Genomic DNA, 25,614 nt, shown 5'->3' on the forward strand with positions numbered 1-25,614 from the left:
TGCTATTTATTATAAGAATGATATGATTTGCTTATTTTTATATTTCTAAATCGCGGCAATTATTGCTGCTAACAGAGTTAAATGAAATTTCAAAGAAGAAAGAACTACTTTTTAGGCGGGGGAGGCGTTCATTGGTTTCTCCAACGACGCGTAATCGGCGTAATAGTCAGCTGAAGGCTGCAGTCGCCATTTGTTGTTGTTGAAAAGCTGTCAAACTAAGTTTATTCAATTTTTCCTGTAAAATTCAGAATTACGATAAAAATATAGAGTGGGTGATTTTTTAAGGTGAAGCGTTTCGGACGCATCCGGGTAAGTCTTATAATATTTTCCGTAAGATTTCTTTTGTTTTTCTATTAAATGTAAAATCTAAGTGGACTACGCTTTACTTTTCGTTGTAATCTCCCCCGTGTAAAACTATATACCCTTTGTTGTGTCTCCTTTTATTTTTCCATTTATTTAAACGACTGATAAGAAAATACACTACATGGTCATGATAAAACGCATAGTTTGAAGCTTTTTAATTCTCCGTTCATGGCTGAAGGGAAAAAATAAAAACATCATATACATATAGTATATTTTTACTCAAAGGTTCGTTGAATTCTACCTCTCTTATATTACTTCATTGCTCAATACGTGTAAATTAAGATCTATTTGTAATTATACACTGAGAACAACAATGAATTATTTTCATGGTCTCCCTTATTTTATTTAATTTTTGCGTAGGGCGTAATATATAATATTATGTTTTAATATATAGAAAAACACTTCTCATTCTAAAACCTAAAAAACGAATTATTCGAAAAAAAAGGAAAAATTATAAAAGTTTCAACTATAAAAGATTATAGAAATAATGATGTTTTGACCTATTTTTCATTAGAACTGTAGTTAATGCGCTTTTACAATTTAGAATGAATGCGAAGAGTTAGAAAGAATGTGATGATTTGTGAACCTCCAGTTATCTAGAAAAATCTTGTAAGCACTGAGGTTTGGGAATATTCTCGATGATTCTTATTCTTTCAAGAATCATATTTGCAAAGATAGGCCATCCACGAGTTAAGACTTTCAGACATGTTCATACTTGTTCAGACAGGAATATCGTAAAGCTACCCCTTCCATCAATTACGAAATTATTCTTAATTTAAGAAATGTAGGCCTGTTCGTTTCACGAATCGTTCTTCGGTCACGCATTTCGTGATTGGCTTTAATTTAATTGCTTCATTCTAATTCTAATTTCTCTCTCAATTTGGTCATATTCAATCTCTCTCGTGATGATATTAATAAGGAGAGAAAATCTTTACAAAATTAGTGCATTTAATTTGCAGAATGTACTGACGGAGAAAATGGGAACGATCTAGTTTCGTAATGGAGCAGATAGAAGCATTTCATCTGAATTTATACCAATCGTTTCAATTCCAATTTTTTCTAATTATTTACATTCGCTTTTAGCGGCTTTGGTACAATACGAATCTGAAAAATTAAATGAAGAATTGGTTATGTTTAATAATGTAAGCAAAAACAAACAACTCTCTTTTTTGTAATGGAATAGAATAGAAGAATCAAAAAGAATAATGGCATCGGGTCACTTCGTATTTTACTCGTGTCTTATCGTATTTGTTAGGACCAATGAGGGGAAAGGTGGGGAGTTTCCCGAATCATTTCAATCTTTTAATACCATAGCCAGTAGGCATTCTTGAACGTGCTGTTAGTTTGAGAAAAATTTTTCAAGAAGGTGTGTCTCGTGGAGACTCGCTCCTTCAGGGAGTTATACAACTTCATTATAAATAAACGCGAAAGATATTATTCTTGATTTATCGGCCTCTCACGCTATTTTGTTATTGGCTTAATGCTATATATATTTTTCTTTTTATAATTTATTACCAAGTGAAGTTCTCCCGCCAATTTTACAAAATCGTAATCTCGTTATAGTAATTTATTCGATAATCTGTTCGCTCACAGTGTATTTAAATACAAAGTTCATTCTTTTAATCGTATAAGAATCACCATTGTACAACCTGAGATTCATTATTAAATGAAACTTTTTAAGACTGATATATAGCTGTTGAAACTGGAGTATAATTTATTTATTTATTATTTAATTTAAAAGAATAGCCAATACTAAACAAATTATTAAATTGGATATTTTTGTAACGCGTAAACAAAAGAATCACTGAATAGTCTGACAGTTGTTGCATCAGCCGTTTCTGGATCGCCATAAATTTTTATTTCGCTTGACTTCGTACACGCTTCTTTATCCAAAGAGTGGAAAAAATTCCATCTTTTTGCACATGTAAGTAAAATATTTAATTTGATAAACAAAAGTGAGATATTTTTATAGTAAGCAAATAACATTAATTGTTAATTATCGTCAATCAAGAGAGACTAAAGTGTTACATTCCACATCAAATAGTAAAAGTAAAACTAGATACTTTCTTTGTCTGAATAACTGTTATCTTCTTTATCGACTGAGTGATACTAAACTATTTTCACGAAATACTGAGAAAATTCAGCAACTTTTATCTTAAAAAAAATAAAGATTTATGTAAGATGACAATGGCCTTCTTGATCAGATTTAATAGTTGCTATAGTCCTTTTTGGTGGTACTTATTTAATCTGTTAATACGTTTTCTTATCTCGAAAGCAAGGCTAGCGCAAAACTCAAGCTTTTCTCGTATGTAACCATAATATAATCTGGTAAATTTGTGCAAATATTTTCGTAACCCTGGTATCGCACGACCAATCTTGTATCATTATCTGTTTCTTTGTTTCAACGTTTGACTTTCTTGTAAATCTTGAACTTTAAAATTTTTGACCACACACAGAAGGGTTATGTAGTAAAGATACGAAAGAGTCAAACTTAGTCGTTAATGTAAGTGTAGAAAGTGTAGAATTTAATTTGGTAAACAATAATGATCAGTGTAAACAAACGAGTCATCCAAAGATTAAATTTTACGAGACACGATAAATACTATTATTCAGCTACGCACTGTTTATTTACTAATAATAGATAATCGTATTTGCGTGGTTTCTCTCTTAAATGACTTTGCATCGTTTGTAATATTGGCTTACTTATATGCTTTGAAACAGGAATAGCGAAAGAGAGTAAAATAACCATAACACAGTAACAATCATTAACTTTATGAAGGATAAACGTGCCCGTCACATCTTCCTCGGTCAATTTGGAGATTATCGACCCAGTTTTCTTCATAACATTCTGTTTAAAATTATTCTATTTATTAATCATATAATATTTGAATTTTTTTTTTGTAATCCGCTTCTCTTATGACTAATTTATTTACAGCATAATGATCCTCAATTTTTATCTATATTTACGTGAAAATAATTTTTTAATTAGAAATTATGATTCAAGTATTGCATTAAATTATAGTAATATAAATCAGAGAGAGAGAGATAGAGAGAGAGGTTTATAATACTTACATACTTTTATTTTTAATAGTTCGTTTTTCTGTTTTACCTTTTTTCGAAATTATTTTGTTGGTTTTAAAAGATCAAAGGATTTTATTATCAAGATATGTTTATAGTTTCATACTTTTAGTTATGGAATAGTAAATGAAAAATAGTCAAAGATACGGGAAAAAGGTTAAAAGTAATTACGCAAATATAGGGTACTCATTAACATTTTTAATTTTTTCATAGTAGTTCAAATTTTTAAAGTGATAATTAATTTACAAAAATTTTATTGCATCCCTTTATATGAGATTTTCTAAATTATTAATCAGCTTTATTAATAGTTTATTTGCAATTTATTCTGTTTACAGACATAGGGTTAGCCAGCTGGGCCATTCTTGTAGTGTGACTAGTCCTGTCAGCCAGACACAACTCTGGTGTTACACATTGTCTTCGCATCATTGTTGGAGTCAGCTGTCTGTCATACATTGCAGGAATGGATACATCAGGCTCCCTTGTACCGGATGCACTCCTCCCATTGATCAGACAACTTGAAGAAAATTTAGTCCTAGAGATTAAGTATCAATCCAATCTGCAGCTACCACACACAACACAGGTAAAATTTTAATAACTGTTTTACTTATACAATTATGAAGAAGTTTCTAATGATAATTTGTAATTGATTACCTTTAGAATGATGAGATAACAGTAGCATCAAGAGATGGCTCAGCTCATGTTTTAAGATGCTTGAAAGTGTGGTATGATCTACCATCGGAAGTCTTTTTCATTGCAATGAATTTAATAGATCGCTTTTTGAGTAAGATGAAAGCTAGACCGAAACACATAGCTTGCATCAGTGTATCAGCTTTCCACATGGCTGCCGTCCAAATGGCCCAAACAGTAGACCTTGATCATTTAGTATCCATATCTCAATGTAAGTGTACAGGAGGTGATGTTAAACGTATGTCAGAAGTAATCCGTAATAAGCTGGAATGGGCACCTGGTACACATCCCATTACTTCCATAACTTTTCTTCGATTATTCAATACTATGTTCCATGCTGTTGCCAAGCATTTAGGAATTGGTGATCTTTATGCTAGCATTGTTACGGTAAGACAATTTTTATGTTAATTTACATTTATTACTTTGAATCTCACTATACATTTATTAAATAGTTTTCAAAGATCAATCTCTCTCTCTCTCTCTCTCTCTTTTATTAAAGAAATCAATCTTCTTAATATATAATAATTGAAAAATTTATACTTTTTAATTAGTGCAATTATATGCCCAGTTTAAGTCATGCTTAATTGCGTTTGTTTATTTTCTAGGAAAGTGAACTTAACCTTAGGTTAGAGATGGTTATTTGTGATAATTACTGTGCGAGCTTAAGGCAATCAGAAGTTGCTCTAGTTTTGCTCTGTGCTTACCTGGACACAGCTATAAACCGATTAGAACTCTCCACATTAGAATCTAATGCAGACAGTTCTGCTACATCAACTTCGGGACCATCTACACTAAATACATCCTCAAACCCTGCACTTCAAATGTTAAGACTTGTTGACTTTGCGGCTGAAATACAAAAAATTTGTAAGGTATGAATTCTTATAATTTTGTTATTTTATTTTGTTAAAATTAATGTATATGTAATATAGTACTATTATAATTAATTTTTGTAATTTTGTAGATTTCAGATGAAAGCTTCTTTAATACTCATGATAAAGTGGGTGCTATTTTAAGTAAATACAATGCGCAAGAGCAAACCCCTTATAGGCAAAGACTTGTATGGAGGTTGTCATCACGCACAGCACGTCTATTACGTCCAACAGAAAAATTTACATCTGTATTACCTGTTATTGCTGAACACTCTGCTGCGTTACTCCCATCACCGAGCAGAATCAGGCAAATTTTATATTTTTTTTATATTTTTATGTTACTTTAACAAAAATAATATCTAATTTATTTTGTTTTTTCTTTACAGAAAAAGCCGTAAAATCGTACGTCGTCATGTGAACAAAAGGCGTTGAGAGTAATATGTTCCCTGTGGTCTTTTCTTGATTCTTTATTTTGAAAATGACAAAAGATAAGAAAAACAGAATCTTATAAAAATACAAACTTCAATTTACTTTTGGAAATATCTCGTATTAAACAAGTAACGTTGAGGGATCTCGCAATTAATGTATTTTTAAGCTCCATTGTCAGAATTAAATAGTAATATGTCTTTCAATGAATATTGATAAACAGAGTTAATAATTTGATAAAGTACAAAGTGGGACTAGATGAAGCCTTCGGTTATTTAATTATTTCTTTGTACTTCACGCAATTTCTAAACTGGTCAAACGAATAAAAGTACTATGTTTAATAATTATCTAATTCAACTTATAAGCTAATATAGTTTTATACATTCTGAATACGTTTAATTATGGATGATCTAACCCATTTTACCTGTCATATCACTTTCAAGCATTTAAAATGAGTAGTTAATTATCTTTTTTTATCAACTACATATGTATGCACAGTTAAAGTGGGTTACACAATATACTTTAAACGAAATGATGAAAAATGACCATAAATTGCATTCTAATGTATCTTAATATATCTCCTTTTAATAATTATGTCAATGCAAAGGTGAGAAATGTAAGACGTATGTACAGCTTTATGTATGTTAGAAGAAAAAATTTATCATTGTGTCATTTAACATTATATTGCATTTTTTGAATGGTTTTGGGTATGGCTCCATTGCTAAGAATGTACACGTTACATAGATCACTATATGCATAAAACTAAAAGAAATGAAATATAAAAAAAAGTAATAAAAATAATGAAAAGTAAAAATGCACTATGAAATATAAATTGAAGGAGAAAACCTAATGACAAGGTTAATGAGAGTATAAATTTATTCAGAAAATGAATGATTTTCATACAATTTCTTTATGGTGGTTTATTTAACAAATTGAATAAATATAAATGTATATAAAAAGTGTTATTTATGTGGAGTACTTACTACTGTGCGATTATGAAATTGAAAAGAAACTTCAGTAAGGTAACTTCAATTATTTAGGGACAAAGAAATGCTTTTGTAACGAGTCAAATTCATTTCAATTAAAATTATCGATTGACAAAAACAACGTGCCTCTTGTAAAAAATTTTAATAACAAATACAAAGTTGTGACGTGCATTTAAGTATTACGTTACAAAATTTATACATATTTATCCAATTGTCATATCAATATAGAAAATATCGCCTATACTTTATCTTAAAAATATGGCTGAGCATTGATGAATATATCAAAATAAAAATCACATTGATTAAAATACTCTATGAAGTCTGTAAATTAATTATAAATACATATGGATTAATTTAAAAAGCTTTGCATAACCTGATTATTTCAATAAAATTTAATTTACTTTTACATGAATCTTATACTTTATAAACAAACTGTTGATACTTTATCTCTTTTTTTTTTTCATTTGAGCATTTTAAAAATATTAGATCCATTTTATTACAATTCATCGGAAAATAATGTCCTTTTATCTGATAAATCCTTTTTCACTACTCGATGAGACTCAATAAAACAGGAGAACTCTTTGTGGGCTAAAATTGCAACATTTCTGCCTCCTATTGCACTCATTTCCATTGCACTAGCTGCCCATTCAATTGCATTTAAATGGTAAAGGTTTTTGTGCAATCGGAACTTATCGTTACGTATTGAAGTACCATAAAGGGGATACGCTTTCCAAACCTTTTCTTTCACTTCATCAACCTAGAAGATAATAGTAGATTTATATAAACCTAAAATTATACAGAATATGAACCTTACTAATTACCGTTAGGAACATCATTTGTATGTTATTTAGATCTAATGACTTTCTACTAAAAATTTTCCACACAGTGGAGTTACTTTTTGTTCCATCAGCAGGATTTATTATTCCAATTGAATTAATACCAGTTTTTTCAGGATTACAACTTAAAATTCCATCAATATCCTTATTTAAACCAAAATAAGCTGGATTTAGTTTTCCTTTAACTAATGTAGTTACTGTAGTTTGATAATCTCCTTGTATTTCTATGTCATTAGTAAACCCTTTGAACTTAATATGATTTTCATAATTTTTAGTTAAAGGACTAGCTATGATCACAATATCATAAGCATTATGCATAATGTTCTCACTATCTGAAAAACACAACTTATATTTAAAGAAACATGTATTTAATTTAAAATTACTATATCAACGTACCACTATTTATGTATTGCAACTCATACATAAATGAGTTTGCATCTGAAGATAAATAGTGAATTTCTTTGACTGTAGCTGGTATTATATTAACTTTTTTATTTTTATATAAAAGGTGCTCAGTAACCTATAAAATAAATAAAAATAATACTTACTAAAAAGAGTTTAAAAAAGTAGAAAAAAATTACAAGATTAGAGATACCTTTTTATTTCCTCCTTTGACAGACCATAAACCAGTATCTGCACCAGCTATGGCTACAGCTCCAACAAAACTATGAATATTTGTTTCTTGTCCATAATTTACAACCATTATTGCTTGAACAAGCTCATTTATTAATTTCTCTCCATAATCCAGACTTAATAAGTGGTCTTTAATAGGTAACTGCATTAATCTTATAAAATCTTTATTCATAGCGGATAATAAACTTGTTGTGTTTAAAAATGGTATACCCTTATCTTGTAAGTCATAAATTTTTTCAAAATCAGCTAGAATGGAGTTTACATATCTAGTAAGAATAAACTTTTAGTATAATTGATTGCATTAACAATTGCCTTTAAAAAAATATATTACCTGTAAAGTCTAAAAGGCTGGAAACCATATCTATATAATAGTTTTGCTAAAGTTAAGACTTCCCAACTACTATCTTCAAATAGAAATTGATTTCCATCCCAGATAGCACTCGCTTTTGTATTTGGTTTCAATTTTTCCAAACCTAAACAAATGTAAGTTTTGCAATGTAGCAAAAATATGAATTTTATTAAAACTTAATTAACTTATTTACAAACCAATTAAATTTACAAATTGCTGCATATATTTGTTTTTTGGATGTATTATAGATCCTCCTGCTTCATAATCTTTGTTATTAATTTTCATAGTTGATAAGCGGCCTCCAATTTTGTTAGTTTCATACACATCTATCAATAACTCATTTTGAAATAATTCTGTCAGGAAATGTGAGGCTGAAGCTCCTCCAATACCAGCTCCTATTATAGCTAAAATATATTACAAAGAATGTGGAATAATTTTTTTTTTTTAAAAGAAGTATCAACTTTTATAATAAACGGCCATACCAATTTTTGGTTGACATTTTTCTTCTCCATTGCTTGCATAGATTAGAACATGAAGAACAATTAGTATTGACGAAAATTTCATCATTTTGTTATTTAATTTAAAATAAAGTTTTTATAAACTTTTATTTAAAATAACCTTGAATGTTTACGGCCTAAATTTAAGAGTAATACTTATTTACTCACGAACTTTACCCTTCGAAATTTAATTGAACACTATCAGTTGGAGATTTTAGTGATTCTACATTTTGTTTTGAAATGAAATAAGCTGCTGATTACAACATTCTTTGTGTTGATGATAAAATTTCACGTAAACATGAATATAAGTCAGTTGTATTACCGGGTGGTGGAATACTGAAAAGTGGAACTGAATGATCCGAAATCCGAATCACAAACGTCACAGATTACAGTACAGTTACTACAGACAGAGTACAAACAGAGCAGCACTCATACAGCAGAGAGAAAAAAGTCGGGTTTAAGAGAATTACCTACTTATGGAATCGCGGGAATGAGTTTTTTTTTTAAATGACACTTTACCACGGTGTCAACACCTACACGCATAACTCTTATCATTTTACACAATTAAAGAATATAGGACTCTAGGCTAATGTAGTTTCCACCTACAACAAATACAACTACTTACAAATAGCAAAGTTTCCGTTTTTTCCCGCTAAAAATGACTGAAACGCTTAAATTTTTAATCCAATTTTACAACTATTAGTTTGTTTTTTTTGCTGCAATAGTGCATTAGAGCAATAAGTTAGAATAAGAAAATATATGCATGTCATATTACAAATAACTGTGCCCATTCAGTAGTGCAGCAAAAACGAATAAGCCCTATCACTTACTATAGTAACAAACACAAAGGAGAATTGAAATATAATAACATAATACTTTGTCATCAACCTTTATTTAGGAATATACTCTTTTCAAAATCAACTTTTTACCAAACTTGATAAAAGTACGCATTTTATGTATACCTAAGCTGTATTATACAAAACATTGTTTATGTAAATATATGTTTTGATTTGTTAAATGCACCTATTTTGAAAATCATTTGTGCTTTTGACAGATCAAGACATAGTGAATACAGTTTAAAATTTGAAGGTAGTTATAGTTTTAAGGGAATTAAATGATTAAGTATAATCATACAAGTTCTATTGTTGTTTTGGTCAAAAATTATTTTAACAGTTTTTAGTTTTAGATGTTGTAGTACAATAAATATTTACTGAATGCAAAATGCTATTGGGCCACGAAACATTAACTGGCATTAGTGAAAATGTTAATATTATTTAATCCATTTGATAGAGACCAGGTTATAATTTATCAAAAAATATACTTGGTCTACTTTTAATAAACTATGTATTAATAGTTTTTGTATTCTCACAGATTAAAAGAAACAGGAAAAATATAAAAGAAAAAAATCATTGCTCCAGCATTCCATATAGAAAGTTTATATACTGCATATAAAATGTATATGCCAATATATAAATTTTAGTAAATTACATTTTCCTCGCTTAATTGGGCGACTAGAATCTATTAATTTCCGAAAAGTCGCTACATAAAGTCGTCGAATTCATCATATACATAATCGCCATAATCATTAAGTAAGGTGTTCTCTCCTTCAATTTTCAATTTTGCTTTACCTTTTCCTTTATTTTTCTTTGCCTTATCACCCTTCTCCATTTTCTGCTTTTCAATAGCTAAGTTTTCTAGAACAGTCTTTACTTTCTTTAAACTATTCGACGACACTGAAATCAATCAATGTGATGAAAGTAAATTCCTCTTATTAAAATTAATACTTTAGCATATATTAATTTCGAATAAAACAAGACATATACTAACATTGTAGAGCAATAGATTTTATAAGCTCCTCTGCAAATAATGGAAATTCTGTGTGTTTATTGAATTGATTAATTTTATCCACTAAAACATTCCGAAAATCGTCAAATTCCTCTTTAGTATCAGGATTCATACTGTCGATTCTTGTTGAGGGGTCATCTGTTACACCTGCAAAAGAGAAAATCCAATTATTACTATTCTTAATTTACGAATCTATTTTATTTAGCAATTTCGCATAATGCTACTGTATATATCAATTAGTAACAATAATGTTAAAGGTTTAGAAAGCCAAATTATAAAACTATTAGTAATCTTAAAAAAACAAAAGTAATTTAATATTTAAGGAATTTGCATGATTTAAGAATCTGATTTTATACGCATATTGAAACAGATACTAAAATAAATTTTATGCTGTCCAAAATTAGTTTTGACTTGTATATATATATAAATTGTAATTGAGAAAGCAAACATACTTCATCAGGAACAGTACAGGTGATTTACACAAAAAAGAATCAAGGTAACAAAAACTGATGTGAACACAACTATTTGTTTGCACGAAAAAGCAATTTTTATTTAAATACAATAACATTAATAAATTTTATTATTATAAAATTTATAGCAATTTGTGTGTCTGTGTACGTTGCTTTAAGAGTACAGTTCCTGACTATTGTATGTATAGGCATTATATTTGCTTAGTTTCCCGTCATTATCCAATAAAATTATGAAAGTCAAATACATTTAGTAGAAACCTAATGAATTGTTCTTAAAAATATTTGAGAATTTATATATACATATACATATACATATACATATATACATATATATATAATTCTTTTGTATATAATACTGAATTATTATTGTAAACAAATTTTAAATAAACACATTATTACAGATTTATTCTTGTAATACAAACTCTATGTATTAACACAAAGGTAGCAACAGCTTTTTTTAATCTGTTCAATAATTATGAATATCTTTTCAAAATGACAATGTCATTACAAAAATCCCATTATACGTTTTATGGAATTATGAAAACTTAGAATGAAATTTAAATAAATTCCTATTATTAACATCATGCAATTAAAAAAATTAATATGGTTACCTAATGTTATACATAGCATAAATTAAAGGTATTACATTTATATATTATAAGAAATATAAAGTTAGAAAACTCTAAAGTCTATGTCATTGTTAATTAAAATCTGACCACTACCGAATAATTTATTTTTTATCACTTTTGTTTGGTTTACGGGGACTAAAGTCTACTAGGTTTGACAAACCAAAAGTTTCCATGGCTAAACGAAGATCAGCCTCCTCCTGTAACCTTTGTCGCCTCAACTGCTCTGCTCTCCTCTCCTCAGGTGTCAGAGCTTCTTCTTTCTCCCTTGCTTTTTGTTCAGCTTCTTCCCTTGCTTTTTTCTATAGGTAAGATATTAGTAAAAATGTTTAAAAGAAAAAGATAACATTTTCAAGCCTATTAATTTAATAAAAAACTTCACATACCTCCTTTTCTTCTATTCTTTCTAGCAAAGCCTTCTTTGGTTTTGGTTTGGCTTTTGGTACTTCTGCTGGCTTTTCAACATCTTTTTTCTCCTCTTCAACATCTTCCCAGCTGTCCTGTTTATTTTATGCCAAAATTTAAGTTTGCAACAAATTACAACTTTTAAAAAATTGTAGGCTCAAAGTAGCTTTTAATCAAAAAACAGCAAAAATAATAATTGTTGTCTCCAATTTAATATGAACAATCATGTGTTATAATAATTAAAAAAATAGATAAATAAAAGAATGGAGTACTCCTGGCAAAGAATCACTTAAACACAATAAAACAGGAATTGAAAAAATTTGAGTGACATGACTAAAAAATCATATTGATTACTTAGGATATGTAAGATTTTTTCAAGGATAATTATTGGTTTGAACATGTGGCTGTTGTAGGTTAAAAGTGGGCAGTTGTGAAATGCTGGGTATTGACGGATTTATCATAGGAGAAAAATATAATCGAAAAATAAAAGAAAATTACCTTTACATCTTCTTCTTCATCTTCGCCTTCCCATTTGTTGGACCTCATCGCAAGATCAAATTTTGCTTCAACATTATCCACATCTGTAATAAAGCACGCATGAGGTTATCATTAGACACATAGAATTTTCTTTCGCTTTTTTTACTGTCATTGAATAATCTTTGCCACTTGTACACACCCCACTCTTCATCCATATTGAACGATTTCTTCTTTTGCTCGTAAAGATTAATTACAATTAACAATGAGCTTTGCAAAAGATCAAAATATAGCCGAGAGACAGAGGCACATCGTTTTCCGCTTCCGTATGTATTGTTCGTTCGTGGACCATTCGTGATCGTGGCCCGTGGGGGTACTTACTGCTTACTGCTGCTTACAACTGCTTATGTTGCTTACAGTGCTTACCATAGAGGTATGAAAACCTGCAGATTCTCAGTATCGACATTCAACAGTATGACAGTATCCCATTGGCGGGGGAGGGGGATATCCCACAAGGTTAAGGGGAAGGAAGGTAGCGGAAGGCTGGCCACCATCTTTGTGATTTCCCCTCATTCTTCAGGCTTCAACCAATAATTAAGGAGATTACGATTTCACTTGTTCGCTCATCGCTAGTGACAGTAGTGACACACTACTACAAACAGGGTTTGATCTGTTTCGCAGCACTATCGAATTAATAGGCATATGTATGTATGCAATACATATGTATTATTCTCTCACTCTACCTACGGGCTACGGCCTCTATGCATTGCACTAGTGCAGTAATACAGCGAAAAAGAACAGACCTATAGTTGTTGGCTGCACTGTTGCACTGGCTGCACTGGCTGCACTGCAGCATTGTTCGCTTGCTGTTGGTTGTCATTGTCATCATCGGACAGCGATACGGGTCATTCAGATTTCGGAATCGGTTTAATCGAATGATACCATATCATCATATTATTCGTAATCAAAGCAGATTTACCGATTCTAATTGCATTTATTTGGTATCTGCCTTACTTCTACAATAGATAGAAGAGAAAATAAAAAATCCCAGGATTATTTTTAAGTGATACAATTGGTACATTGGTGTGCTGACTTCTACCTTATTTGTTTATTTTCCACATTTCTAATACCTTCAATAATTTTGTAATTAACATGAAAAATTAATATATTCGATTAATAGTTAAAACAAATTATTTTTTGTTTGGTAATATTCTCTGCTTATGTCTGTTAATTATTTGTAAATTATTTAATATAAATAAGAAATTATGGCTACTGACGATTCCTGGAGAACTCAGAGCTTTAGGCAAAGTGTTGTATCAAAAATGTAAGTTTTCTAGAAATATCAAGTGTTTTATGTTCAATGTGTTTTAAGAAAACATTTCAGTTCAACATTATTCAATCCATTAAGATTTTTTAATTTTTCTTTTTTCTATGAAATTGCTTATCCCAACAGAGAAGAAGCTATACAAATATCTGGTATGCCTGCTTCAAAAAATAGTATTGAAATGGAGAATCATGTTTTTCAAAAAGCAAAGACAAGGGTAATAAGCCAAATTACCATACTGTTAAATGTACTTATCGAAGTCTTGTATCTTGCTTATATTATTTTTGTTTTTAATAGGAAGAATATTTGGGTTTTGTTGCAAGGCTAATTCTTCATGTTAGAGAAATGAGTAGGTTCTTTTTTAAAGATTATTCTATTTTATTCTTATTTATATATATAATATTAACTCCAATTCATTATGTAATAGACTCAAAAAAAGGGGCAAATAATGCAACTTCAGGATCAGCTGGCACAGGTAATCAAGGTATGCCAGACCCTATTGGAGCATTACAAACATTGGCACGTCAGGGAACAGGCAATAGCCAAATGATAGGAATGGGAGGTCAAGGACCAAATACACAAACAATTATTCAACAGCCAAATGCTCCCACTGCTACAAACCGTAAGTACTTATTTGTTTACATTTTTTTCTGATTGAATGTCCTTATGTAAATATATAAACATGGATGATAACTAGTATAATCAATCAATATCTCTAGAGTACTTTTCTTAATATATTAATAAGTTTAATACCTTACATCACTATAAGCTTAATAATTTATAAAAATTATGGAAAGAAATACAAATTTTTATTATGCTTTCTACGCAAGTGAATCTGAAAGTGAAGTTTGTTATGATTCTGACAATCAGAAATTCAGGGAACTTCTAGAAACTTCCTATCTTGATAAAAAAAGATTAGAACAGGAAAAGTTTTTGGAGTGGAAAAGTACAATAATTAAAAATGTTAATTTAAAAAAAATTGAAAATTATTGTGGAATGAAAATTAAATTATACAATACTTGTGTTAAATACATATATGTTCCTATAATTAATGGAAGGTGTTTAATAGAATATGAGTTTAAAGTAACTTTTATTTATTCAAAATTGATGGGTAAATGGTATCTTAGCAAAGGTTATAGCTTTGTACCAGATGGTATTAAATTACCAGCATTTGAAGATTGCTTAGTTGATAATCCTATTGGCAAAAGAGTATTATTTTTTGTACAGTCATTAAGAAAAAGAATAGACATCAGTATGTGCAAGTTCTTATTTTTCGATAATTTTCGTAAAAATTCACGTTTACGTTATCCTGGTATAAAATTAGAGCTGGATAGAGCAACTCTTAGCAAAGTTACCATACTATTAAGAGGACCAGCATGGCCAAAATGTATCGAAAAAACTCCTATGAATAGAATTAAATTTCAATTGCTCTTATCAATAAATTACATAGTTAAAGGAATTATTTCTGTTGACACTTATACTAACAATAACGAGTCCTCCAATGTTTTAATACAAAACCCAGAGCTATTGAGGAAGATAAATACAGCCTTTGTAGGTGTAAATATAAAATTAGGTTTAAGAAAGTTTATGGAGGAAAGTCTTGTATAAACACAAAATCATCTATAACCATTGTTCAATTAAAATTCTATTTCTTTTTTTTTTATCAATTTTTCTTTTAGCGATCATTTTTATTGAGAAATAACTACATAAGATTAATTTATACACCAATGTAATATTACATGTATTGTTTAATTGTATTATTTTATACTCTGTTGAAAAAACATTGTTTTGCAATAATTGCATTTATGCTAATATGTATTATATTGTTTTTGTATGGTTTTTCCTTATATCACAAAACATTATATTCATTAAATAGTATTGCAAAGCTTGAACCAACGCCCTACTCAACCAATGAATATTGGCTTACAAAATAAAATGCCTGGAATGGGAATATTGCCTGGGCAAAATACTGGACAAATGGGACATATGGGTGCTATGCAAAGTATGCAAAATGGTCAAATGCTAACTCAAATGAATCAAATGGTACAAGGAAATGTACAACAAATGAATCAAATGAATCAAATACCTGGACAAATAAATCAAATGAATACAGGACAGATGCAACAAAATATGTCGGTACGTACCTAAAAATCTATTATTTGTGCACGAAAGAAAATAGTTTATTAGGATAGATTATTTCAGGCACAGATGCAAAGTCAAATACCAACTCAAATGACAAATCAAATAGGTGGGCCTTTAGGAAACAATACAATGCAAGGCGGATTACAGCAACAAATTAATCAGCTTAATTCAACTCAGATTGGCAATACAAATCAATTACAACAACAAATGAACCATATTCAACGCAAGGTAAATTATTACAAAAAATGGTTTCTATACTTTCAATCAATTTTTTTTTACATTTTTAGCCTGGGGAAATGATAAATGCAGGTTTTCCAGGACCACGGAATGTAGCACCAAATCAATTCTTGAGACAGAGTCCTTCACCATCAGCCCCAAGTCCAGCAGGCTTAGGTGCACCAGCAAAGTAATTACTTTGTTGAGTAACTTAATAGTTTAATTTAATTGTTGTTTATTCTTCATTCATTGCTATTTTATAATGTTATTTAAGTAGTAACCAGATGGTTGCTTCACCAGCTCTTGTACCTTCTCCAAGTCCTCAACATGCAATAATGACAGGCCAGCAGAGATCTGTTGGTAATAGAAATTCCTATATTGCAATAAAACTATTTCATTAGTATCGATAAAAAAGAAATATGAATTTTTATTAATAGGAATGGCACCATCTCCAAGCAGCTCCTTAAACACACCTGGAGGTGTTGGTGCTACTCCAAGTCCTCAACAAGAAGATCAAGCTTATAGGGACAAAGTTCGCCAACTGAGTAAATACATAGAGCCATTAAGAAGAATGATAGCAAAAACCAGCAGCGAGGGAAGTACGTCAGATTAATATATATCTTGCGTTTACTTATAGATCTTTTATTACAGAATTTCAATTTTAATTTTTGTATCATTTAATTTGTACAGATGTGGATAAACTGAGTAAAATGAAGAAGCTTTTAGAGATCTTGTCAAATCCCAGTAAAAGAATGCCACTGGATACATTATTAAAATGTGAAATTGTTTTGGAAAAATTGGATTTTAAAAGAGGAGATGGTAGTGTGGGGCCAACTATAACTACTTTGAAAGAGCATCATTTCTTTAGTCCACTTTTAGAAGCAGTAAAGGCTCACCTTCAAACACCAGTAGCAAATCATACTTTACAACGGACTTTTGGACCCTGTCTAGAAGCTTTATTTGGACCTGAAATAAAGTAAGATTTAGTAAAATTTTTAAAAGAGTTTTAAGTATTTTACAATCTTGTCTACTGAAATGTGTATTCATTTTTGTTTCTAACAGAAACTTACCACCGCCGTTAAAAAAACAAAAAATAGATGAAACAATTAATGATATACCAGATGTATTGCAAGGGGAAATAGCAAGACTTGATCAACGATTTAAAGTATGTAATAATGCAATGTATTTATTTAATAAGCGAATAATCATGGATTTGTTTTTTTTTTCTCAATTTTAATAGGTGAGCCTTGATCCTGCTCAACAAAATGGATCGAAATGTATTCAATTAATATGCTGGCTGGATGATCGTCACCTTCCATGCGTTCCACCAGTTTCTGTCACAGTTCCTGCTGATTACCCATTGACTCCTCCAAGATGCGTTATGGCACCTCACGAATATGCAACATCTTTTCTTAGTGCCGTGCAGAAAGCTTTAAATGCACGAATGACCAAACTTCCACGACGTTATTCAGTTTCTCAATTGTTAGATACGTGGGAAATGAGTGTGAGGCAAGCTAGTGCACTAACACAGACGGCGCCCGTAACTTCGACTACGGTATTGATGGGACTTTGATTCTTTTATTCATATTCTATGTTAAAAATGAATTAGCATTTAGGAGATAATTGTGCCTTTTTCTTTCATCTCATATTATTTACTTTAATCAATAAACACGACAAATTTAATCACATTTGTCTTATGGAATTTATTTATAGACACTACGGGTCAATTTACAAGAATGTAAAGAAAGTTACAGAAGATAATTCAGTTAAAGCAAGCTGAGATCATATAAAGAAATAACGTTTTACCGGATATTCAGGTTTACTTGACATCAATAATTAAAAAATTGTTCATGATACCTTACAATCTATAACATTCCTAAATAATTAATTAATATTAAATCTATGGATTTAAATTTAATTTCACTGCTTCTTGCCTTATAACAGAAATTAACTCTTGGTTAATTAAAAATATAAATCTTAGTCCTGCAATCTGAAATGAAAAAGTAAATATAAACTTTTTCATCATTTTTATTATTTTATCTTTATAATTAAACTACATAATATATTTATATATACCTCAATCACACTGTTATTGTTCAGTTTCATTTTATTACCAGCCAGGATTGGCCTACTATCTACAAAAATTGGACGTTTTCCTTCTGACGAAAGAAAGAAATCTCCGTTATTTCTTAGGCGAATTGTACCTTGTCTACGGGACACTTTCCATGCTGGTCCTTCTAAAGATAAGTCTACATCAACGCAGTGATCTTTTGCAGAACGCCCAACAGTTATCTATATAAATAAATTAATTGAAATTAGGGACATTTCCTTAATTATTTTTAACAGCAAGATGGGCTCTTTGTCACTTGATTAAAGATATTTTAAAAAATAAATTAATATACATATACCTCTCTTGACCTCATTAAGTACCTAACCAGTCTCCCCCTTAGAATGGCCAATGTTTGATTATCAAAATCTGGAGGAGAAATGCCAGTTACACTGTCAACCAATACCTGCCATCTACTAAGCTCATTTTCCAACACTTTTATTTCTCTCTTGTTTTTTCTATCTACCATTGCTAGCTCCATATCTAATACTTCATCTTTTGGTTCAACAAGCTCTGCATCGTTTATCATATCTTCAGCATCTGAGAAATTTAATACATGTTCACCACGAGGCAAGCTTTGAACTGTTTGATCAGGCAGCAGATGATATTGCTTCATAAGCTGCCAGTGATTCAATAAAGCTTTTGCTGTTCTAGCTGGATAGAATGTATGTGCATTTGCTTCAAGTAGCTCTTGGAAAATTTCTAAAGTTGGTTGAGATACCTAACAGTTTTTATAATTACATCAAACTTTACTCACAATCATAAAAAAATAAAAATAAATGTTGAACTCACAGATTTTACTGTACCAAGAAGTTCTTCTTCAGCTTTACTATATAACGTTCTAGCTTGTACATTTGCAATTAGTTCTGGATGAAGATTGCGCATAGCTTGTACTGCAACACGAGAGACTGCACTATCATATAGCAAAGCATACCACCTTTGCTGTATTTCCTGAAGTGTGAAACGACAGGAGAATTTTGTTCCACGATGCACCTAGGAAATAAATAAAATTTATTAGTAAAGTTACTCCAGTTTACTTTTTGCTTTCATATGTTAGATGCATCAAAGCAAATTATATTGCCAATGTCTCACAAACATTCTAGTTTGCTTTATTAGAACTTTAGGAATCCCCAATATCAAGAACTTTCACAATTATGGCATTTGATATATTTATATGCCTTATTCTGGACTGAATAGCCCATGGTATTCATTTTAGGCTCTTTAATAGTAGTTAATTATTTACCATCCTCAAATCGTTTGTTTGTTGAACACCAGTGATCAAAGCCAAATCATCCGTAGGCTTCCACCTACCGAGATCCTTGGTGGCATTAATAGAATGGGCATGATTCTTGTTCTTTTTATTTTTTCTTCCTGGTCCACCAGAACCGCTAGGTCTACTAGGTCTACGATTACATCTTTCTGTTTGAGCAACTGGTACAGTAGCTTGCACTGGACTCTGCAAGGTCTGTGGTGAAGCTACATCCAAAGGATTACTGGTAGATACCGAAACTGTCCTCGAACGAGAAGATGACTTTGACCCAGCTGCAGGAGGTTGAAGGTTAAACGTTGTTTCGACTAATTCGTCATCAAATTTTCTGCGTTTTATTGTTCGTGAAGAGCTAAAGAACGTAAAACTTACTCAATAAAAATGACAAAAAAAGCACGTAAATAACTTTTGCAAAGATTGTAAATAAAATACCTGCGACGTTTTGTCGATAAAGCATCTAAAGAAGGATCGATAGGAATATTTAAAAATCTATCTGTATTATGCAGTGATTGCATATTTCCACCCAGATTAACTTTTCACACATATAAGCCGTAGTAAAGAAAGAGCGTTGCTGTGCGTCCATGCATCACGTTTTCTCCTCCCAGTCACCCAGTCCCACAGTCCCAGCCCAGGCTTTGCGTATAATTTAATGCCTTAGGGTGCGTCTACATACACACATACACTTGCAACCGAAAATTACTTGGGTGGGGGTTGGGGTCCATTCTAAATTACGCATAATGCGTGCAATAAACGCTTAAATTCTACAATAAATTATTGAAATGTGACATAAACTGTCCATTCTATGCATTTTACGTGTAATTTGAATGTAGCCTTGAGCGAACCGAACGTCGTCGCGAACGTTACAAGTGTAAACGCGCCTTTACGCTACTTGGACGTAAAAACTTACGCGTTACGTTGATGGTAAGTACGCGTATGTATGTATGTACGTCCGATACGGCGGATGGATACGGGCGATACGGCTTTCGTTCGGGTGGTTTATGGAAGCTAGACGATGATAATTTCCGATTACATATGGAGAAAATATTAAAGTAAATTTTACTGTGGAATACTGTGGATCCACAGTTCTACTGGCATAACCCCGCATTCCCAGGTAAAATGCTTTAATTTCAGCAGCATTTATAAGGTCACACGCAGTAACTTTTAATATAATTTCTTCGAAAAAATCAAATGTTGACGATTCTGTAGCCAATTAATCAGCAACATTTCGACAATGTTTTTCTTCGTCATTTTCAGCAATATGTAAAATTAAAAATTTTAAACATCTAATAGACTCGAGGAAATGTATGTATTCGTACCAAAAGAAAAACGGAACGTTTTGAATGTCTTTAGTTCGCTGGCGAAGAAAAAACTTCCCCAACCAAAGGTAGCTTACCTGGAATAGCACCGGGCTCTGGCTAATAAACCAGTAACAATAAACAGGACGAAATCTAATAAACTTTATATATTCCTGCTAATTCAATGTCCAATCACAATATTATAATTAATTAATTCTTGAAGTTATCATTAAATAATACATTACTTGGAAATTAATGATACAAATGAGCTTTTTTATGACGTCACTGGTACATTTAACTCTGCGGGTCCAATGAACCATGAAAAACTTTCCAACCTTTATATTATAAAAATAAGGGAATTTTTAATTCGGCCTTTAGACTTATTGTATCCAGAAGGAACCAAAATATTTTGTTCAAAATTTTTATGTGTGCAACTTTCCTCATAGATAAGTGTTAACGCTTACTAAAAGTAACTCGGGTCCACTATACCCAGGTGTAGCTATATACTTAGGGTTGATCATAACTTGAAAACAATTTTTCGAACAAAGTTGTGTTTGAGCTCATTTTTATCTTAAATTTACAAGCAATGATTAATGATAATGCTAAAAATGAAAAAAAAAAAAAATGAAAATATTGTGATTAGAAACTAGTGTAAAGGAAATTTTAAAGGATTCTTCGATTTCGTTCTGTTTAGTGTCACTGGTTTATTACTGAAGACTCGGTGCTAGTTCAACCTAAGCCGTATTAGGATTACCTGCAAGAAACTTTCTCCACCATAAAGCAGGGATCTTCGAAACGTTCCCTTATTTTAATTGTTTTGGAACGAACAGAGCTTTCCCAGCGCGTATGCCAGCCAAGAGATTTTCTACACCTTAGCCCTGCAAGTAAAGAGTGTGTATTGCCATATACCGGGCCGTGACTGTAAAATCATTGGAGAAAATTACAGTTATAATCTGCTACCTGCTTAAAGTAAGTGTATCTCGAACCTTTCACGCCATCAATAAATCTTTTTAGGGCCCAGAGCCAAAGACAATAATACGAATTTCCTTACCAATTTACTTGGGACCACGTTTGTACCTCGAAACATCCCCGATGCTGAAGCGAGTATGCCGAGTCCTTCCTCTCTTGAAGATGTTAGAAAGCGAGAATAACGGTCAGAGAGCTAGCCTGGCTGGGCCTTCAAGCTTTTACCTTCGTCTTATTGGTTAATATTACCAAAGTATCTCCTCCCCTATAACAACCGCCAAATGTGCAGAGGAATACAATATGCATATATATACTTGTTCGAACGAACGCTTCTCTCACTAAAGTTCTCGTCGTTTCACTATGACAAATATATCCTTCTCATCCTACGTTACAGTTTAAAATAAAAAGTTTTAAGCAAAATCTTGGAATATTATATCCACATAAATGCAGTGAAATAGTGTGCCTTCGAGGATTTAATGGTGCGTGTTTCAATTCTGTATAACGATTCTCTGCTGTTGCGCGAATAATTATTACTAAAAGCTTTCAAAATTTCAACTCTCAAAATAACTACTTTTTTCTTTTGTTACAGTATTTAGTATAGTGGTTTCACTGTGAATAATTTGAATTTTTACCGAATCTCATCTATATAGTCACCAAGATGGAAAACAGTCCGACTTTAATTGATCTACCAGTTGAAGTTATTTACTACATGTTAAATGACGCAAAATTGACGATATGCGATATATTTCATCTCTCGACAGTATGCAAGAAGCTGAACGTGATTATTACTGGAGAGAATGGACTGTGGAAAAGGAAGTGTTTTCTGAGGCAAGTTCTAAAATATTTTAAGAGAGACTCTAATAAAAAGGACGACAAAGTTAAAATTAAACTTAAATCAAAATTGTAACAATGAGGGACTAGTTTGTATCGACATTAATAAAAAATTGCAGTTTCCTTATTATTATTTATTATAGTTTTTAAATGTATCGTTATTAATTCAATTATACATAAGAATTTAGTTTATTTAAAAACTTATGTGATTGTACGAATTTATACAGAATATTTTGACTACCACTAAATATTTTGGCCTTATTTTAATTAAGTTTTCGTAATTTATAATTAATAATAATTGCCAGAAATCAGTATATATAACGTTTTCCTAAAACATATGTTAATTTTACTTGTACATTTCATGTATATTTATTATATTCATGATAAATCAGACTTGTACATTTTAACTCGATAAAAAATCGTTGAATGATCAAATTGCTAATAAAGACAATTAAGTTAAAAATCCTAACATAAAGAATAATTATAACTATAAATGCACCTCATAAAGTTCAGTAGATATAAATTGGAAAGTGAGAAGGTTGAGTTTTTTATCGATTTAATAAACGTTATGCGAATTAAATGTAAGTCAACGTGAACTTTGGAATTGAAGAAAAAAACGTTATTTTCATCACGCTCTTAATTAATATATTTAATTTATTATTTAATATTTTTTGTATTTGAAAGGACGTAAGAAAATAAGTATAAGAGTGAAACTTGGAAATATAGAAATATTGTATACAATCTTTAATAAAGAAAATATTTACTCAGTTGTTGGAAAAATAGTGCCGAGAATAATAAATTTAATAGCACGATAGATTAAAGAAAATTTATGCAAATAAAATAATAACTATTACCGATTTTTTTCACTATTTTTTAAACATCGAGTGCCTAATTAAAATTATTAAAGTAATTAATATTATATATAATTAACGTTAACGTAGGGTCAGTTGGGATAACAAGCTTAAAGAATAGAAAGTTTAACACTTTCAGGCATATTGAAAAGTGCTTCAGAAATTGAATTTCGTTTAAGAACATTTTGACTCTTTTGTTATTCAACTAGGGTCTTTACTTAGAATTTTATTTTTCACAGTTGGCCCTGGTTGAAAGATATTTGCGACACTCATTATACGGACAGTGATGACCCGAATTTATTCTTGAAGGAATTTACAGAGTGCAAGAGGAAATTCAATAATTTGTTTCTGGAACATGTAACGCAGGTATACATTTCAATGAGATATAAATCTTTTTTAATTAAGAAAAATCTTGAGAATGGACAAATCTTCAATTGAATCGATTGAAGCTAAAATTACATATATTATTAACTCTTTTGTTCTAAATTATCGTTCGGAGATCACACGAAGTCACTTTTGATTCTTAAGAAATTGCTATTATTTTCCATCAAATATTCTGGTAGCATAGTGCGAATGTATATCGTTTAACCGACCAGTATCAATCCAAAGGTTTTTCCTTTAAACACATTTAAAAGTCATCTTAATTTTTTAATTGTATTAAAGTCCTTAGCCGAAAGTACTATAAATTTTTCTTAAAAAAATTTATTGTAATTTTAACAATGTAAATTTGAATTAACTTGACTGATAATATTCTATGTAAAAATTAATATAAATTTAGAGCAAAGTATGAAGGATGATAAGAGTAAATATGTTTCTCTTTAGCGTGCCGAACCGAGACAGCCACTTTCCTACTCAGAGTTAAAGAAATTTGAGGATTTGTTCGATAGCAAGCAAAAGGGATCGCCTCTACAATTTCGAATAATCAAACATGATCTATATGTGAAATTCTTAAGAAGGTATAACTGTGGTTGAGATATTCTTTCAATAATTATTAAGTATATATGACTATAACCAGCCAATAAATACATTTTTTTTCATTTTCATCATTTGACATAAAATATTCACCAATTCAGATTTATTTTTTTATAAATATCATCCATATAGTGCTCTCTTGGAAAATTACAACATCTGCATTTGTTTAATTTATTTGTATTAATTATATAAACGCTTATACATATTAACGTCTGCCTCCAATAATAATATTGCTGTACTACTACCTGAATGCTCATCAGTAGTACAACCCTACGACTACATTGACCAGTCAAACTTCTAATATCGCTGCAATTTTAAAAGATTTAATCACATTCAATAATTTTCTACAAAAAAAAAAACGTAATTTCTTGAGAAAATTTCCATCATCTTTTACAATTCTAATTAATTCCTGTATGAAATCACTATATATACATATATATAGCATACACTGAGGAAAAAATGATTTTATTTGAATTCTCGCTAATAAATATTTATTCGATATTAATAACAATTAACTAAACGTGTTAATATCGATTTGATTCAAAGAATTATTAATTAACTGTATGTGTGAAATAGTGATTTATTAAATTTATTTGAATAAAAATATTTTTCCTCAATGCACAGTCTCTCACAATCTCTATCAAACTATATCAACGAACGAATTGTTTCAGTAAACGCAAAAACAGTTCTCCACTATTGAGGCGCATAGGAGAGATTTTACATCATACTGTGAATACCCACGTGGCAATATCATGGAGGGACTTCTTAAAACTGCCAGCAGTAGAGCAGTTCATCGAAGAGCCTGGTGTGTTGGCACTAAAATTACTCGAGGACAGCAAACACGTACAAAAATTCGAAAGATTTCAAGAAAACTTCGACGTAATTGCAGATGCGACAAAAATAAGATTGATTGAATCATGGCCAGAGCATCCAATGGCTTCAATACCTGAAGAAAAATTGGAATTTTGGAGGAAGAACTTGGTAGCCCATAACCAGTGGAATGCTGAACAGAGCAAACAAATCTTGTGGTCTCTGTACCATACTATATACGAAAAACTTGTGAAATATCCTGACATCGCAGTCTATTCACCCTTGGAAG

At 30.7% G+C, this 25,614-nt stretch overlaps 5 protein-coding genes across 12 annotated transcripts; 2 read left to right on the forward strand and 3 right to left on the reverse strand.

Annotated features, from left to right (window-relative positions):
- Nucleotides 1-181: 181 nt before the first annotated feature.
- On the forward strand, nt 182-6,730 carry CycG (cyclin G). Of its 3 annotated transcripts, none has more exons than XM_066741501.1 (6): nt 182-309; nt 3,777-4,021; nt 4,099-4,515; nt 4,734-4,997; nt 5,090-5,304; nt 5,384-6,729. In XM_066741501.1, exons 2-6 carry the CDS (start codon nt 3,902-3,904, stop codon nt 5,427-5,429), a joined length of 1,062 nt encoding a protein of 353 aa, XP_066597598.1. In that variant the 5' UTR covers nt 182-309; nt 3,777-3,901; the 3' UTR covers nt 5,430-6,729. The 3 variants fall into 3 exon arrangements, with proteins under 3 accessions (XP_066597598.1, XP_066597599.1, XP_066597600.1); XM_066741502.1 differs by lacking the exon at nt 182-309 and adding an exon at nt 1,712-2,287; XM_066741503.1 differs by lacking the exon at nt 182-309 and having other exon boundaries at nt 3,828-4,021; nt 5,384-6,730.
- LOC136782226 (prenylcysteine oxidase 1-like) lies at nt 6,536-9,284 on the reverse strand. The gene is made up of 7 exons (XM_066741500.1): nt 8,710-9,284; nt 8,425-8,631; nt 8,210-8,351; nt 7,841-8,144; nt 7,642-7,765; nt 7,231-7,577; nt 6,536-7,166 (listed from the first exon to the last, which is right to left on the reverse strand). The coding sequence occupies exons 1-7, from the start codon at nt 8,792-8,794 to the stop codon at nt 6,906-6,908; spliced, it is 1,470 nt and encodes a 489-aa protein (XP_066597597.1). The 5' UTR covers nt 8,795-9,284; the 3' UTR covers nt 6,536-6,905.
- A 312-nt stretch (nt 9,285-9,596) lies between these two features.
- On the reverse strand, nt 9,597-13,126 carry eIF3j (eukaryotic translation initiation factor 3 subunit j). 2 transcript variants are annotated; one of them, XM_066741303.1, is made up of 6 exons: nt 12,971-13,126; nt 12,569-12,651; nt 12,052-12,165; nt 11,829-11,967; nt 10,552-10,716; nt 9,597-10,457 (listed from the first exon to the last, which is right to left on the reverse strand). In XM_066741303.1, the coding sequence occupies exons 1-6, from the start codon at nt 13,008-13,010 to the stop codon at nt 10,264-10,266; spliced, it is 735 nt and encodes a 244-aa protein (XP_066597400.1). In that variant the 5' UTR covers nt 13,011-13,126; the 3' UTR covers nt 9,597-10,263. The 2 variants fall into 2 exon arrangements, with proteins under 2 accessions (XP_066597400.1, XP_066597401.1); XM_066741304.1 differs by lacking the exon at nt 12,971-13,126 and adding an exon at nt 12,747-12,964.
- Nucleotides 13,127-13,263: 137 nt separating this feature from the next.
- LOC136782114 (mediator of RNA polymerase II transcription subunit 15-like) lies at nt 13,264-17,815 on the forward strand. 5 transcript variants are annotated; one of them, XM_066741299.1, is made up of 12 exons: nt 13,264-13,868; nt 13,998-14,085; nt 14,166-14,217; nt 14,296-14,490; nt 15,745-16,004; nt 16,071-16,238; nt 16,298-16,416; nt 16,501-16,586; nt 16,664-16,825; nt 16,917-17,202; nt 17,289-17,391; nt 17,467-17,815. In XM_066741299.1, exons 1-12 carry the CDS (start codon nt 13,810-13,812, stop codon nt 17,797-17,799), a joined length of 1,911 nt encoding a protein of 636 aa, XP_066597396.1. In that variant the 5' UTR covers nt 13,264-13,809; the 3' UTR covers nt 17,800-17,815. The 5 variants fall into 5 exon arrangements, with proteins under 5 accessions (XP_066597396.1, XP_066597397.1, XP_066597394.1 ...); XM_066741300.1 differs by having other exon boundaries at nt 16,504-16,586; XM_066741297.1 differs by having other exon boundaries at nt 14,166-14,490.
- Nucleotides 17,816-18,076: 261 nt separating this feature from the next.
- On the reverse strand, nt 18,077-20,279 carry Rcd5 (microspherule protein Rcd5). The gene is made up of 6 exons (XM_066741302.1): nt 20,033-20,279; nt 19,577-19,952; nt 19,126-19,326; nt 18,635-19,054; nt 18,303-18,518; nt 18,077-18,216 (listed from the first exon to the last, which is right to left on the reverse strand). The coding sequence occupies exons 1-6, from the start codon at nt 20,113-20,115 to the stop codon at nt 18,127-18,129; spliced, it is 1,386 nt and encodes a 461-aa protein (XP_066597399.1). The 5' UTR covers nt 20,116-20,279; the 3' UTR covers nt 18,077-18,126.
- Between the last annotated feature and the right edge of the window lie 5,335 nt (nt 20,280-25,614).

The sequence above is a fragment of the Prorops nasuta genome, unplaced genomic scaffold (genome assembly GCF_024137725.1).
Source record: "Prorops nasuta isolate Cenicafe-Biocafe unplaced genomic scaffold, Cenicafe_Pnas_1.2 PNAS00025, whole genome shotgun sequence".
Lineage (NCBI taxonomy): Eukaryota > Metazoa > Arthropoda > Insecta > Hymenoptera > Bethylidae > Prorops > Prorops nasuta.